The following is a 16,758-nucleotide window of genomic DNA, read 5'->3' as shown; positions in this document are numbered from 1 at the left end:
TTACTTTCTGCTAGATTTTTAAAAACGCTCAGTACATATAGCTGTCAGACTCTAAAGGAATTTCTTACTATGTGGGCCTGGACCAATAAACCAAAAGTAAAAACAAAACAAATCAACAACCACATTCTAGTGTTACGGGCATAAGCCCATTAACAAATAACAACCCAAGGTCCGAATGAAAATAACAAATCTGCTAAATTATAAAGAAACAAAACAACTGGGCCCATGGGCCTCTACATCGCTAAAATTCTCTCTCCATTGATTCCCTTCGTACGTCCCCAACACCTGACTTCACACTGGACTACACTTTCCAGTTCCAAGTTCCAACACTTCCAAACCGCGGCTTGCCACGTGTAAGGTACGATTTTCTTTTCAAAAAGATTTTAGTCGTTTTTTTTTTTATTGGAATGTGATCATTTTCTTCTCGATTTTTTTTTTTCCTCAAGTTTCTCGAAAAAAGGAGACTAGTAGATGAAACCATTATATAATTATAAATAAACCGGAGAAAAGTTTTAATTAGGAAAGAGTGTTGCTACACCCAACACTCTTTACAAAAGTGTCTATACAGAAGGTTAAAATTCTTTTTTCAATTATTTTTTAAAATTTTAAAACATTTGAAAATAAAAAATAAAAATCAGAAATTTATTAAAAATTACTTTCTTAATTATTAAATAAAAATAAATAAATCGGTGAGAGCCCAGCATTAGAGTAGTGCTACAATCATCGAAATGAGTGTCCTGAAGATGTCCCAAATAGTGTATTTTAATTTTTCATTTTTTATTATTTTTTTTTCATGTATTTTTTAATCATCATAAATATTTAAAAAAAAATAAAAATTCTCAACATTATTAAAAAATTCTCAACATTATTAAAAAATTCTTACTTAATTATTAGGGTAGTGATAGGGTTACTACCCATCCACTACCCATCTACTACCCAAGCACATTTTAAATTTTTTTATTTTTTTATTATTTTCTTTTAAGTATTTTTTTACCATCCTTAATTATTAAAAAAAATTAAAAAAATATATAATTTTATTAATATTCACTTCCTTAATCATTAAATAAAATTAAAAATTAAAAAAAATTAAATATAATTTAAATAGTAAATGAGTAGTAATAAAATAGTAATCCTATCATTATTCTTATTGTTATAGGAAAATATGGCCCGGTGAAAATTAGGCGAAAACAGACGGAGTAGATCAGGGAAAGAAAAAGAGATCCCGTGAGGAAAAAGTTTATATAGGGTAGGAATGACAGGCCTAGATTTTACCCTGGTTGATGGCAAAGGCGTACCTTGGGGAGGCAGGGAGCCGCACGCAGCCACACCCTCAAAGAGGCAAAGATATAAAACAAACAAACAAAAACTAAATGTCAGTCTTGGCATCTGGTTTGGGGTACATGCATCTTTATTTTAAGGAAAAATAATGATTAATTAATTATTCAACTTGATATATGTATGACCCAGTAATTAAACTAGAGGGTCACATGTGGAACAGAGCTAGCACATGTACTAGATAGATGTTGTTATGTGGAATCTTGGTTTGGTTGCAACCTAAGATTGGAAATGGTGGAGTAGCAGCATAACAATTCCAAGTCTTTTGGAGCCTGTTGGGTAGCATTGATGAGCTGCAACGAATCCCTGGCCTTCTTCTTCAAGGGTGCTGTGGTTTGAAATGATAAGCCAAACTAGGCTGTCAAAAGTTAAAACTGCAGCAAGAGCCGCTTTTGGTAGGGTCGATAGTTTCGAAATTTCTTTGTCTAGTCCACCCTGCTAGAAATACTCCTGCATTGTCCCTGCAAATGGACGATATAAGAGAAAAGTTTGCACGGCAGCAGCAGTGTATGCATCATATTAATGTTACCGTCACCGAGTTTTGTGGAGGAGTCCGCTTATGGGAGGATATATATATTGATTCTCTCTTTCTTTCCATGCTTGGGTGCTACTGTAAACATTTGATTGGTAAGACATATTACATCCGATTTCACCCCCACAAAAATCTCTGTTCCTTGGAAAGACACTCGTACATAACGAGAAAGAGAGAGAGCGTTGCGATGTTGTAAACAAGATGCTGGTACTTCAATCTTAGCAAGAGAGAATAGTAGCCATTTAATAAATGCATTTTTGTCCAAGGATCTCTTTCTTAACTAGATGGTCAACCGAGACAGAGTATCATAGTCTAATGCTTAATTGTTGATCTTGATCTATCTTTGTGAATGCATCATGTTGCAGTGAGCCACTTCACTTGCACTTCGATTAAAACATCGACGACATCGTTAGAAGCAACATATAAACTACATATGGATCTCTGTGATCCTTTTTAAGTCCTTAAGCAACAACATGGAATTTTTATTAACACATATTTATAGCTCACCTCATTCTGAAAGCAAATCCAAGGATTATGCAAAATCGGCACGTAGAAGAAGAAACGTACGTAGATATATCTTTCATTCATTCCACTCGGATATTTTGAAAACACCTTACAACTGTACATACATAAGGCTGCATTCATGGTCATAGTAAGTAGCTACAGCCTAGAAAATCTCCAAGGTCAGAAGGTCCTTTTTGGTTAGACATCAATTGGGACCCCAACAGCTCAAGTACATCACAGTCCGAAGGGACTCCTCAGCCTGTTTGATCTTATTATCCTGACTGGATCTGGCAGCTTTAGCTGTGGCATCTGCATTAAAAGAAGCCGCGGATCTTCTAACCTGCCTGGAAGCAGAAAAACAAGTAGATGCACTACTAGAGCCCTTTAAAGATGTGATTGTGGAGTCACTTTTAGGAGCTTGGTCTCTAATTCCTTCCATCATTTGTGAACTTGATTGCAAGATTTCTTCCGGCCTGCTCATGTACCTCCAGATCATCTCCAACTAACAGACCAATCCAAGTGCTATTCTTTTTCTGTGTATGTGAGTGTGCGTTGGAGAGTGATAGAGAGAGAGGAGTGGGGGACAGGCTTCAAACTGAGGTTATCTACATATATAGGAAGCTGATCAGGAAAGAATGGTGGTTTTAATTGCATATATGGTTCCTTCCTGGTTACAGAAAGTCATGGTGGAAAGTAGCTCAAGTACTGTTTATGTCTAAAAAAAAATCCTTGAAAGATCTTAATCATCCACTTGGCTAAAATCTACTCAGCTTCAAGTTTAATTATCTGCGGCATTGAGGCCCCCCCCTGTTCAAGCTATCAACCCTAGAGGTACCAGAGAGAGAAATGCTTAAAGCAATGTGCTTTTATTAAACTAGACCAATGACATTTTATTGAAAAGCATCATCACTTGTCAAACACACCTTAATTCTTGGGTGTGGTGTGGTGTCTACATGGGACTTTTTATTTGTTAAGGAGATAGATTTGGTCCCAAAAAAGATGAGAATTAATTAACTAACAGAACATGTTGCTTGCTTTCTTTCCTGTCAATTTCTTGCTTTGACTGGTCTAAAACTATATGTCTATTTATCTCCCTCTCCATTAATAATTTCTTGTTGCTTTGCAGTAAAATAACATTTCTTTAAAGATTGCTGCAGATTAACAAGGACGGATAGCATGTTACTTCCATTAACATTGGAGCAGAAGGCATAATTCCACGTGAATCCATAGATAGCATGTACACGTTTTAGTCAGTTGGATAAGATTGACACATACCCATTATTGCAAGTTGCAAACCTTTGTCTCTTCTTTTCCTTTGCTCATTCTTTTTCCTTGAATTTGTTTTCTTTATGCACTGATCTCATGTATCTCTATGCAGCTGGATTGTCTTGTCACCATAAGAATTTGGGCCTACATCTGGACACCACCAATGCTCAGGTCAGTGGCCCAGGCCCAAAGAAGAATAAACAATTGTCAAAGCAGAGTCCCAACCAAGAAAGTCTTGACCAGTACTCAGGGCTCCATGGGACCATACCTCAGACAATGGACAGACGTAAAAACCACGAACAAGAAGAAATACGACAACAAATTCATTCAACGATACACGCAACAACAAATTCAAGGATACACGCTACAAATTCAATGACAATTGACAAACATCACTACCATCCCATTAGATCAAGTGCAGTCGATTCCACGGTATTCCACATGTGATTTTTATAATAAATATTTATACTTCGCCCTCTGAATTATCGAGAGTTTTATCCGTTGCATCTCAAATTGATATAAGGTACAACCATATAATCTTATAGTAAATGGACATGATTTCCAATAACACCATAATAAATTCTTCAGTAGTTGACTTATTGTTAATTTGGACATTTAGAATATCTAAGAATAGTAGCGAGATTATTTGTGAATAATAATAAAATAGTTTGAGTTAATATGTTTTATTAGGTTTTAGAAAATGAGAGAAAAAAATTTGAATAAAAATATTATAAAACTAAAAAATTGCTTGAATATAATTTTTATTTTGAAAATTGAAAAAGTTTTGTTATTTTTTGTATTTTATTTAGAAATTTAGAAAAGTTGTATTTGATTTTGTATTTGAATAATGATTAGATGAAAAAATTGAATATTTAAAATTGAAAAATATTTTATATTTAAATAATATTTGAGAAGAAAATATCTAAAAATATCTTGTCACACAAATAAAACCTTAGACATCGTATACTCTTCATTTTGACCACCTTTTAGGTCTTTTCCCAATTCTCTTTATAACTATCCCTATAAGCGTATTATGGGAGTTAAAAATCTTGGGAGGATGGATAATAAATGTGTACCTATGAAAATTAGGTCGAATGTTGTTGAGTAATGCTAATTGCAAGAATTCACTATTCATGTGAACAGTAAAATAAATTCATGTGCCCCAATCAATTCCACATTACTTTAAATCATGCAACTGTAACAACTTTTAGAATTCATCCTTTAGGGTATGTAAACTTAAACAACATAAGACAATGCATACTTTAGTCATGGTTTTGATTAAATGATCTTTTGTTTTTTTTTGAATAAAACCATAGTTTCTATATTCCGTTAAGAATCAATCATTACATGTCTTGTCCTATAAAATATAGCTGTAATAACCCTTTGGGCCATCTTCTATCCAAATCTGTTCTTCATTTACAGTATAGGCAAAACTTGCTAAAAAATAAGCTACCTTATTCCCTTCCCATAATTAAGTTGGACCTTCAAGAAATGTCTGTTGGCAATAAATTCTTTGATGTCTTCCACCTTCTGGCCATTCCATTCCCAATTTTCTTTTGTGTTGTTAACTGCCTTGATTATTTCCAATGCATCCTCTTTAAATACAGAAGATCCAATTCCTAACTCAGCACCCAAATTCAGAACTCTCTATAAAGCAATGGCTTCAACAAGGGCTGGAGATGAGATTTGTGGATTTGGCATACTCAGAGAGACTAGGACTTCCCCTTCTTCATCTCTAATAATCACACTTGCCCCCCATCTTCTTGTTTTTTGGATCAAAAGTTGCATCCCAATTAATCTTCACAACACCACCCATGGGAGCTATCCATCTGACCAAACCTTTATCAATTTGTATGCTTGCTAGACTCAATCTCTGATTATATTGAGCTTGTTGGTATTCTGCTATGCTAGTCTTGGCTTGGTTAAAAACCTTAACTGGATTGAGAAACAAGCCTTCAAACACAAACCTGTTTCTCCTCAGCCAAATATTGCTCATAACAGTGGCTACTAGCTCTAGGTCTTCATCAATCAGTCTCTCTACCATTTTCTTCCATACTAGAGACCCACATCTTCTTCACCATAGTTCCACTCTTGTATGGGGCTTACTTTTTCTGCCCAGACATATGTAGCAGTTGGGCAACACTAAATAGCATGGCAAATGGTTTCTTCCTCCTTCTCACATATTGGACAGCATGGATTTTTAATGACTCTTCTTTGAAACATGTTCCATCTAGTTGATAGAAAATTGTTGAGAGCTTTCCACATGAAAACCTTTACCCCTAGTACATTTAACTTCCAAAGAGTTGTCCATCCCTCTTTCCCCTCATATCCATAAGATGTTTCTTTTTCCATCTTTCTCCTCCTACTTAGCTCAAAATGGTATGCAGTTTTGACACTAAAGATGTCATTCTTTGAAGGTGCCCAAATCTGTTTATCAGATAAGCCTGTCTAACTAATGGGAATTCTATAAATTAGTTCAACTTCTTCCTCACTAAAGGTTTCCTTCACCAATTCTTCTTTCGACCTCCCTCAACCTCCATCAATTAAGTATGCCACCCTAGCATCATCATTGGGATTCTTTATTGGTGATTGAATCTTATAAGATGACAATTTGGGTATCCATTTACCCTTCCAGATTTGAATGCTCTGTCCATTTCCCACCCTCCAGACAAGCCCCTCCTTCAATAGCTCTAGGGATCCCCACAAACTTCACCAAATCAGGGAAGGTCCACTTCCTATTTTTGCTTCCAACACATTAGTTTGAATGAAATATTTATCTTTGAGCACCCTAGCAGCAATGGACCTGGGGTTAGCAAGGATCCTCCAACACTATTGGCTAGAAGAGCTTTATTGAAACTCGCTAACTCTTTGAAACCCAGTCTTCCACTGGTTTTTGCCATCCCAATTTCTCCCCAGCTTCTCCACTGCATCTTCTTGTCATTACTTCTATGGCCCAACCAAAACCCTGACATTAAAGCTGCAATTTCCTTACACAGCCTCTTTGGTAGAGCAAACACACTCATATGGTTGGTAGGTATGGATTGGATGACGACTTTTAAAAGAACTTCCTTCCTAGCAAGTGTTAAAAGCTGATTTTTTGAGCTGTTAATCTTGGGCCATATCTTGTTTTTGATACCTTTGAAGGTATTGTATTTTGACCTACTCACAATTGTGGAAAGGCCTAAATACTTTTCATAGTTGTTTTGCACCCTTGCCCCTAGATCTTAGGCAATTTGACCCCATTTTTCTTTCTTGCCAGGATGATAGATTTTTACTTATTCAGGCACTGCCCCAATGCTTGTTCATATAACTTCATAATAGAGCTTATCTTCTTTCATTCTTTCCAGTTTGCTCTCCCAAAGATAATGCAGTCATCTGCAAAGAGGAGATATGTCAATCTGATCCTACCCCTTGCCACATCAACTCCTCTCATCTCCATTCTCATTTCAGCCTTGTTTATTAAAGTACTCAACCCTTCAACACATAAAAGGAAAATGTATGAGGATAGAGGATCACCTTGCCTCACCCTCTCATAGGCCTTATCATCCTCCCTGCCTTCCATTTATTATCATAGCATAAGAGACTGAAGTAATGCAAGCCATTATCAATCTCATCCATTTATTTCCAAAACCTAATTTATTCAACACAGCCTCTAGAAAAGGTCACTCAACACTGTCATACGCCTTTGAAATGTCTAGTTTCAGGACCACACTTCCTACTCTTCCCCTCAATCTAGTCCTCATGGAGTGCAGGTCCTCGTATGTTGCTATAATGTTATCTGAAATCAATCGCCTCAGTATGAATGCACTTTGATTTTTTGAGATGATATCATTTAGAACCAACTTCAGTCTATTTGCAAGGGCCTTTGCTATAAGCTTGTATAACACATTACACAATCTTATGGGCTTGTAATCCTCTACCTTCTGGGGTTTTGTAGACTTTGGAATTAAGGAATATGTGAAATTCAGAGAATTTCCCATGTTACCACCATTTAGAAAATGCAGGGCTACCTCACTTACATCATCACCTATTATACTTTAAAGGCTTTATAGAAACAAGCACTATAGCCATCAGGACCAGGGGATTTGTAAGGCCCCATTTGCTTCAAGGCCATCTCCACTTCTTCTCTGGTAAAAGGTTTTTCCAAATCAAGATTCATGTTGCTTGTGACTCGAGATTCTAAAAACTGCAAGCACTCCTTTATTATCGAACTAGAAGGGGCTTCAGTCCTATAGACTTCATCAAAATGCTCCGTAGAAGCTTCATCAATATCATCCTGTTCAACTCTTAGATTTAACTGGGCATCCATCACAGAGAGGATCTGGGTTTTCTTCCTTCTTTGATTGGCACAAGTATGAAAAAACTTTATATTTTTATCTCCCATGCTATACTAGTTTCTCTTGACCCTTAGCCTCCACTTCATATCCTCCTGCTCCAGGAGCTTTCCCACTTCTTGTTGAAGTTTGCTTATTTCTTCAATATTTTGAGGTCCTTCCACATCTTGCAAATCTTTTACTTAAGTAAGGTATCTTATCAATGTTTCCAAACCTCTCTTTATCTTTTCTTCTGAAGCCATTTGCCAGTGTTCCACATACAAATTTTTAGGAGTCTCTACACTTGCTTCATAGGCTCGTGGGATTACACCTTCTTGGACTAGACCTTTTCTACCATATCCTTACATTCCTCCTTCTTTAGCCAGCTTGCCTCAAATTTAAATAAAGAGCACCTTCTGTTTAGGTTCCTGTTTGTCTCCATGCTATCCCTTCTACAGGCTTAACTCTCACTAATAATTCCCAAGAAACGTTTCTCTTTGTTGTTTCAGGATGCCCAGGAAAGCCAGTGAAAACCCAGTCCCTTCTGCTATCTCCTCTTACTTTTACACTCACATGTCATTGAGAATAGGTTTGTATTTCTATTGCCTCTATATCTTTCCAAAAAAGAGATAAACCCCATTTTCTCCCTATAGTGTTAATTGCAAAACAACCCTCCATCCCTATCTTATTCTTCATAGTCTCTACTCTCCTTGCTCTTATCATAGTCTCAATAAGGAACACAATGTTGAGCTTCTTTTCCTTAACCAAATGGCTAAGGTCTTGAATTATTCGAGAGTTCCTAAGCTCTCGGCAGTTCCAGCTTAATAGATTCATAATGATTGGCGGGGTTGCCTAGCTGCCTCCGCCATTGAGTCCATCATCAACTTATCCTCCCTTTCAAACTCCATCCAGGCCTTTTTTCCCTTTCCTCCCTTTAGTTTTTCCTCCTCCACAACAAGTTCAACATTTCTTTTTGGAACTGTGATAGAGATAGGAAGCTCATCTAGAGGCTTGATCCCTCGTGCCCTTCTCTTCCAGCTACCTCCCTTTTGCTTTGCTAGCCCTTTCAAACTTCCTGAATCTTCCCTCCATGGGTGAGTTAATGCTTGACAAATGTTGATCTTCAAATCACCGTAAGTCAAGTTTTGTGGACTCTAACTTTAAAGCCAATCTTCCTGAGCCTCTCCACCATAGTCCAACCCACATCCCTTTACTTCCTTCGCCCCCTCCACTTCTTCCTCCCCCACAATTCGACCCTCAACAGGATCCCTCACTACCTCAAAGCACCTCCCCTCCTCTTCAACCCCTAGCTTCATTACCTACCACTTCCTCATCCACAATCAAACTTGCTTGCTGATGATCCTTAGATCTGCTTTCTCTGTTCTGTTTATTCATTTCCCATTTCCTTTCAAAGTTCCTTCAATTTCTTGCAAGGACCCTCATCCATGATCCAAACTGAGCTGGTCCAGCCTTGCCATATGAACCTTCTGGCTCCCCTATACCATATCCCTGCTTATAATGTGAAATGCAACCATATCAAAAGCAGATTTTGGGCAATTTTTCGTATTTGAATGGGATCCACATTCTTTGGCCTTAGAATTTTATTGTTCTTCCTCTCACTAGAGCCTTCATTAAGTCACATTCCATTCTCACCCCTATGGCATTGTCCCCATGCAACACTATCCTCATGGACATCCACTTCAATGACTCTTCTGATCGAATTTCCAATTTGCTCACCGTTTTTCGATTCATCCCTCCTAGAGGGAGGTTATAGATTTGGATCTAGAACTTTTTACGGGAGAAATCCAGTAAATGTGTCTGGGTATTTCCATCGAACACCTTAAGCATAAAGAGGAAGTTGTCAAACAGTCAGAGGCACCCATCCAATACTCTATTCCTATCACCCTGATGAGCAAAGGTTATTACAAAACAATTTATCCCAATTTTGGGGGGTTCCATATGCCTACTTACTCACCAGACCTTCTCCATCATTGATTAGACAATATCCTTCATAATTACCCGTTCAGAATAGATCTTTTCCACCATGCTTCTCTCCCCTTTCTTTTTTAATTCTTCTAACCCACTTATTTCAATTTCAATTGGGTTTTTCTCTTCTTCATTTAGATTCAATCGATCCTAATGCTCTTCTATCCCTTCCATTTTCCTCTACACTGACCACCGTAGTGGTTGAAACTCCTCTCTACTTCTTAAGAAATAGTAGTAGACTACTACACTTCACCTTTATCGCCTTCTAGTAGACGATAGAGAGAAGACTCATCCCATTGATTAAGGCCTTGTTTGTTTTTCAAAAACATCTTATCTCATCTCATCTCATCTCAACTCATCATTACAACTTTTCAAATTCTCACACAAAATAAAATAAACAATTCAACTTTTTCAAATCTCAAAACAATAATAATATTAAAAAATATATTCTAATAATATTTTATTGAACTTTTTAACTTTAATCTCAACTCATCTCATCTTATTTTTAAAAATAAACTAGCCTTAAATCATCTGGAATCTTTATATTTAAAGTTGTCAGCCTTCTATTAATATTAGGACGGTGTTACAAGTACCAATACATCTGACCTATAAGCATTTTTTTTTCTATTTCTTTAATTTGTTTTCATATTTGAAAAAATAAAAGACAAAATGCTTATAGTCCTATGAATCGGTCCGGTAAGCATTTCCCTCAATATTAATTGAATTAGTTAATTAAATAAATGAAGAATTCAAAAAACACAATTTAAAAAAAAATCGAATTGATGTCAATAAATTCCATTGGCTGGTCAACTTTTCCATCCCAATTCCCAACTTCTAAAAAACAGGAGAAAACACCCTCCCTACGACTACGAACACACGTGTCAGTTTCTTCTAAGCTTCTCCTTAACACACCCAAAACTTTCAATTTCACGCACTGGATAAGCCTCCTGTCGTGGACCTCTCTCTCTATCTTTTTTCCCGAGAAAATTTCGGCAAATGCACTTTTTCCCGGAAAATCTCTAACTACCAACTTTCTGTTCTTTCTTTCTATACAATGGCAGCTGTGATTTCTTTGTCTTTCTCAGTACCAAGTCAATGTCCTGAGAGAAAAGCGATCATATCTTGTACTCGTACTTCAGCTACGAATTCTGAAGGATTTCGATTGCGTTCGAGTTTGTCGTGTCACTATGTGGGCGTTCGATCCTCGGCTTCTTGTAGTAGGGTCATTCATTGCATGTCCACCTCCATAGGTGATTTTCTCTGCATTCTTTGGTTGCTGAGAAAAAGAGCGTAAGCGAAATATAGAAAAAAAAAAAAAAAACTTAATCCCGAGGTAAGCCCGAGGTTGTGAGTTAACTCGATTTTTCTCTTCAATTTGTAGCGGATTAATCTATTTTTAAAATCATAATAATAATTAAAAAAAATGTGACTGCCATTGTTAAAGCTATTGGTACTATTGGTTGGAATCACTACATTGATTTTTAGGTCATTTGTTAAAGGGCATGTATAAAATATATTTTTTTAAGTGAATTAAACTTGTAGTTATAGTTAATCTTCTTCGAAAATCATTCGTGTCGGAAATAGAAGAATTTTGAGTTTGATTATGGGCAGAAATCTCAGGAGCTTCATGTTTGGAAAACATTCGTAGCTGAACTGTGTTTCTTTCTAACGGGTCGACTCTTTGCTTCGATAGCCCTATGTTGAGACTATGATTTCTTTTTGGTTTGATAGCTTCTTAAATTGGTTTATTTTACGGCCCGTAGAGACTGCCAAGAAGATTTGTGAAAAGTAATGGAGGAGGAAATGTGATTGCTGCTTGTAGTGCTATTGTTGCTTGTGCTATTGTCTTTTTGCTATGAATTGCTGGTTGTATTGAAGTAGAAGTTAAAAAATTTCAACTTTAGTCAGTGCCCTACCTAGTCCTATGAAGTATAATCTTGTATTCATAACAATGGAAGCGTAAAATTTTTTCTTTTGTTGGAAAATTTCCAAAGCTATTATGTGTTCTTCATCAATATTTAGATATTTTATTGCTCTCATTTTTTTTTTTTTCTAAAAAGACTTTGTTGAAGTTTCTTTAGCCATTCAGGATGTCATGAAGTGAGCACTTTTTCAAATTAATAGCATAGCCATATAACTCTTTTCTTCTTTTTTTTTTTTTTTCCTTTTTGCAATATTATAATGAGTTATTCCATTGATACAAGTGAAACCATGATGAGATGGTATCCTTAATATGGAGGCCTCCAGGAGTTTATGTCCACATCTGTAATGCTTCAATGATATTGGAGTTTATGCTATCCTATTTGTTGTGAATTTTCTGCTCAGATTCCTTTCTCATCCTTAGCCCAGAAGAAGAAGAAAGATACTTAATTATATTTGTTGGTCATGATATGCAGAGGTGCCCACTGTATCTGAGACGAAGTTGAATTTCCTTAAGAAGTATAATCGACCTATTCCCACTGTCTATAACAATGTGCTTCAGGAGCTGATTGTCCAGCAACATTTGATGAGGTACAAGAGAACATACCAATATGACCCCGTGTTCGCCCTTGGTTTTGTTACCGTGTATGATCAACTCATGGAAGGATATCCTAGTGATGAGGACCGAGATGCCATCTTCAAAGCATACATAAGGGCACTGAAGGAGGACCCAAATCAATATAGGTTTGACTAAAATGTTTCTAATTTTCCTTTAACTTGTGATGAGACGATGCAACATTATTCCTTATTAAGACGTGAATAATGACCTGCACGAACTCCTGGGATGAATTCTTACAAATGAAAAACTTGGAGGTCCTTTCCCCAAAAAATAAATTTTCCTGGTGATATGACTTATCACCAATTTCCTATGCAGAAAACTTTTTTTGTGAGTAATTTCATTAGACTATTTGTAGAAAGAAAGCAATTAATGTTTGGAAAAGCTCTTGAGCAAAGTTTTCAAATAAGTATTTGACGCTTGTGTTTTATGAACCTTGTGTTGTATTTTGTCAAGTTCTTTTCAATTATATGTGAGAAGCATTCTCAGTCTTAAAGTGAAAATTCCTGTATTATGCACCACAGAATTGATGCACAAAAATTGGAAGATTGGGCTCAGGCTCAGACTGCCACTTCATTGGTTGAGTTTGCCTCTAGAGAAGGAGAAGTTGAGGGGATATTGAAGGACATCGCAGAAAGAGCTGGGGGTAAGGAGAGTTTCAGCTACAGCCGTTTCTTTGCTGTTGGGCTCTTTCGTCTTCTTGAGTTGGCAAATGCAACCGAACCCACAATTTTAGAAAAGGTTAGAGCATTAAATCCAAGGATGCTAAGCTTGTTTACTCTGGGATATTTTTGGAAGTAGAACATTGAGTTTTCCAGTGTCAACCTTTCTACCCACAGTGGTCGAATTTTAGTGGTGGACCTATAATAAATCACTGGACTTACTTGCTCTTGAAGATTATGAAGAAATTAGACCCATAGATGAATTGATTTGAGCATCTGGAGGCTTGTAATTTGCAAATAGCCCTAGTATTGGTTGATCAAGTGAAAAGAACTTCTACTAACAAATAGAAAACCTATAATTCAATGACTATCCTATGTTAGTGGGCTCCCTCAAAATCACTTGATACATTTGGTACAGATGCAAGTTTATGCAAGTATTTTAAAACGTTACTTAGAAACTGCAATAGAAGTATTATTTATCTTTGTAGGGTAGATCAGCTCTCAACTATATTCCGCTTACTTGCTGCGATTGATGATAGTATGTAAATTTTGACACCAAAAGGGAACCTGGTCGTGTAGCCTCGCTTTCCATCATTAGGAATTGATTCCTTTGCAAAAGTCGATACTTCATTGGTAAGATAAAAATTTGACGTGTCTTTCAGCATGGAATGGTGTAGATGTGGCTGTAGCTAGGGATAAGAACGTATCTGCATGAAAATTTGTATGGGTGGGCCTTAAAAACATGTTTGGCCTCACTCTTGTCTTATTTACCAGTCAACATGTTTTGCAATACACCTGCTCTAGTTCATTACTAAATGCCTGTGTATCTGCTACTGAAACTTATCTAAATTTATGAAGATAGCTGAAATTTCAGATCAGAATGCAAGTAAAATCTAAACACAGAATCACACATGACCTATTATATTTTAAATTCTGTTTACTTAAGTTGTTAGCAAGAAAGTTTAATCAGGAGCTAATGTCTTGTTTTATCGAGTGTCATTCAGGAGAGAGCTTTTTGAATAATGGCCTGACAATAACTCTTATTGCTTTCTAACAGCTCTGTGAAGCCTTGAATGTTAACAAAAGAAGTGTGGATCGGGATCTTGATGTATATCGCAATCTGCTTTCCAAGCTGGTTCAGGCAAAAGAGCTTCTAAAGGAATACATGGATAGGTGAAAACAATTACTTTAACAGAATCTTTGTCTCTTACTTTTTCAGTCTGTGTTACTCTATTATTACACAGGACTGGTTCTTCTAGTGGGATGATAATTATACAACTGTCTGGACTACATAAAGTCTGCAAATTCATCAATTTTCAAAACTGGAAAGATTGAACTGTATTCTTATCTGGAATTTGTAAGAGGACCAGAATTTCCAAACCTTAGCACAGGGAGGTAAATCCTATCAGAATCATACCGTAGGAGTGAGACTCATTGAACTTCCAAACTCTCACACGAAGTCCCTCAAAGAACAGTTATTCACATGACACAACATGTTGGGGTTTGAATTTAAGTCCTTGTATTATCTTGGGCTTTTGTTACCACCTCAGCCTTCCTTAAGGTGGCAAAGGTCTGATCTTGGGTGGGGTTGTGGTAGGTCTTAGTTTTGTACCAATAAAAAAAAAAGGATTTTATGTTATTATTGTCCCTGGTCATTGTCTGCAATTGACTGTTGAAACAAATCATTCGATTTATTTTTGGTGAATAAACCACGGTATTTCTTTGCAATTAACTTGGCTTTCAGGGAGAAGAAGAAGAGAGAGGAACGAGCAGAAGTGCAGAAGGCTGATCAGGCCATCGCAAAATGTTTGGCAGAGTACCAGCATTCAGGCCCGTAGAGTTTTTGTAGTGGTTCCTCCGATTGCCCACCACCCTCTCTGAAGCTACGAATCCCTAGTTTGTTTGTAGTGTTGTTGAGGTACCGTTGAAGTTTTTATAGTTTAGGCAGTTTTTATCATCTGGTTATTTTGCATGTATAGTACATCGTTCTGAATGGTGATATAGCTACATCTTCCATTGATGATATCTGCATACATCTCCTGGAAGAAAAGAAAAATCTGTCCTTCGTTTTGCTACAAACTGTATTTTATAATTTCATAGCTATAATGTAATACTCAAAATCCATATAAATTGGTATTCGCCTTGGCGAATCCAAATTTCTCAAGTATACTCTCTCTCTCTCTCTCTCAATTTTATTTTTTCTCCTTTCTTGAGATGTTCATGACCCCTTGTTTTTTTTTCCTAAGATGGTAAGAATATTCAGTTAATATCTGTTTACAGAAATATTTTAGCTTAGAAATTAATAATTAACATGAAATTACAGAAGAGTTACTTTTTGGAGAAATGGTTGGCTTTAGAAGGAACGCTAAAGTGTAAGTGAATGCTTTAGAAGCATATGTTCTATGATCTTCAACTATATGTTCATGCATAAAATTATGTTATCTTGATTAATACGTGTATTACAATGAAAATGATAGCATGAAATGTGTCATGCTAATCTATGCATTGTAAATAAGATGATAAACATGTGTTTTGACAAGATGCAAACCTTCGATTAACCAAAAATGATAATGCTTAGCAACACCTTGGTCAAGTAGGATGGAGAATAAGCTTGATGAAAAGGTGGATGCTGCCATTTGGCGAAAACAATAAAAGAAATATAATTAAGAGTAGAATACTAAAGTTGAAAAGTAGACACTTAGCAATGCTCAGTGATCAAGTGGTGCGAAAAATCTGCTTGCAAAAACTTAAAAGAGGCTAAGTGAGAATGATACTATTAGAAACCCACAAGTCATGCGGGAGTAATTATAAGCTTGAACTTGTGATTGTTCAAGTTTCAATATACTATGTAACTTGCGTACTTGCCATGATTTTCACTCTATTTTTTCTGCTTATCTATTTCATTGAATACCTTTCTATCCAAATTAACGAGAAAGACTAATATGACATGTACATTTGAGACTAGGGGTGTAATCAGTTTGGTCAATTTGGCCTTGGAGTGGGTTCCTGGATATGATCCATTTTTTCGATCCACCAAAAGACTAGACCGAGTTGGTTCGGTTAGGTAATCTTGTAAGGGTGTTTCGGTCTGGACCACTTTTTTATTTTTCATTTTTGTTCATGTCTTTGTCAAAAAATGGTATAAAATGATGAAGAAAGTAATTGAGTGAGTGATTTAGTAAGTAATCTTTTCAATGTTTATCTAAAAATATATGACATATTACATGATGTATTTAATATATTGATCCCTAGCCTATTATGAATGTGGAAGATGTGAAGGCACATTCGATTTCATGTAAACATTATTATGTTATATTATGCCATGATAAGTTGCAAAATTAACATATTTGTGAGAATTCAATGATATATAAAATATGAGCATGTTCTCTTGATCCATCCATTTCAAATATTAGCAACAAAAGATTCCGTTACAGTGAACATTTACACCATAAGCTTGTCTAACTTTGGCATAATGTTGAAAAATGGAAAACTTATTCATAATTGTGTTGATATGATTTACAATCAAGACTGAAAAAAAATACCCCTCTTTGCCAAGGGCCTGTGCACCTCCGGGATTAGTCGTAACGTTGTTCCTGGACACTCGGTGCCAATTAAAAAAAAAAA

The 16,758-nt window shown here is 36.2% G+C and overlaps 1 protein-coding gene across 1 annotated transcript; it reads left to right on the top strand.

The window, feature by feature from the left end:
• Nucleotides 1-10,834: 10,834 nt before the first annotated feature.
• LOC109003966 (protein THYLAKOID FORMATION1, chloroplastic-like) lies at nt 10,835-15,301 on the top strand. Its single transcript, XM_018982313.2, has 5 exons — nt 10,835-11,186; nt 12,333-12,600; nt 12,997-13,213; nt 14,192-14,307; nt 14,879-15,301. The coding sequence occupies exons 1-5, from the start codon at nt 10,991-10,993 to the stop codon at nt 14,970-14,972; spliced, it is 891 nt and encodes a 296-aa protein (XP_018837858.1). The 5' UTR covers nt 10,835-10,990; the 3' UTR covers nt 14,973-15,301.
• Nucleotides 15,302-16,758: the final 1,457 nt, after the last annotated feature.

Source organism: Juglans regia, chromosome 1 (assembly GCF_001411555.2).
Source record: "Juglans regia cultivar Chandler chromosome 1, Walnut 2.0, whole genome shotgun sequence".
Lineage (NCBI taxonomy): Eukaryota > Viridiplantae > Streptophyta > Magnoliopsida > Fagales > Juglandaceae > Juglans > Juglans regia.
The sequence above is the reverse complement of the archived record's forward strand: the minus strand, read 5'-3'. Positions and strand labels throughout refer to the sequence as shown.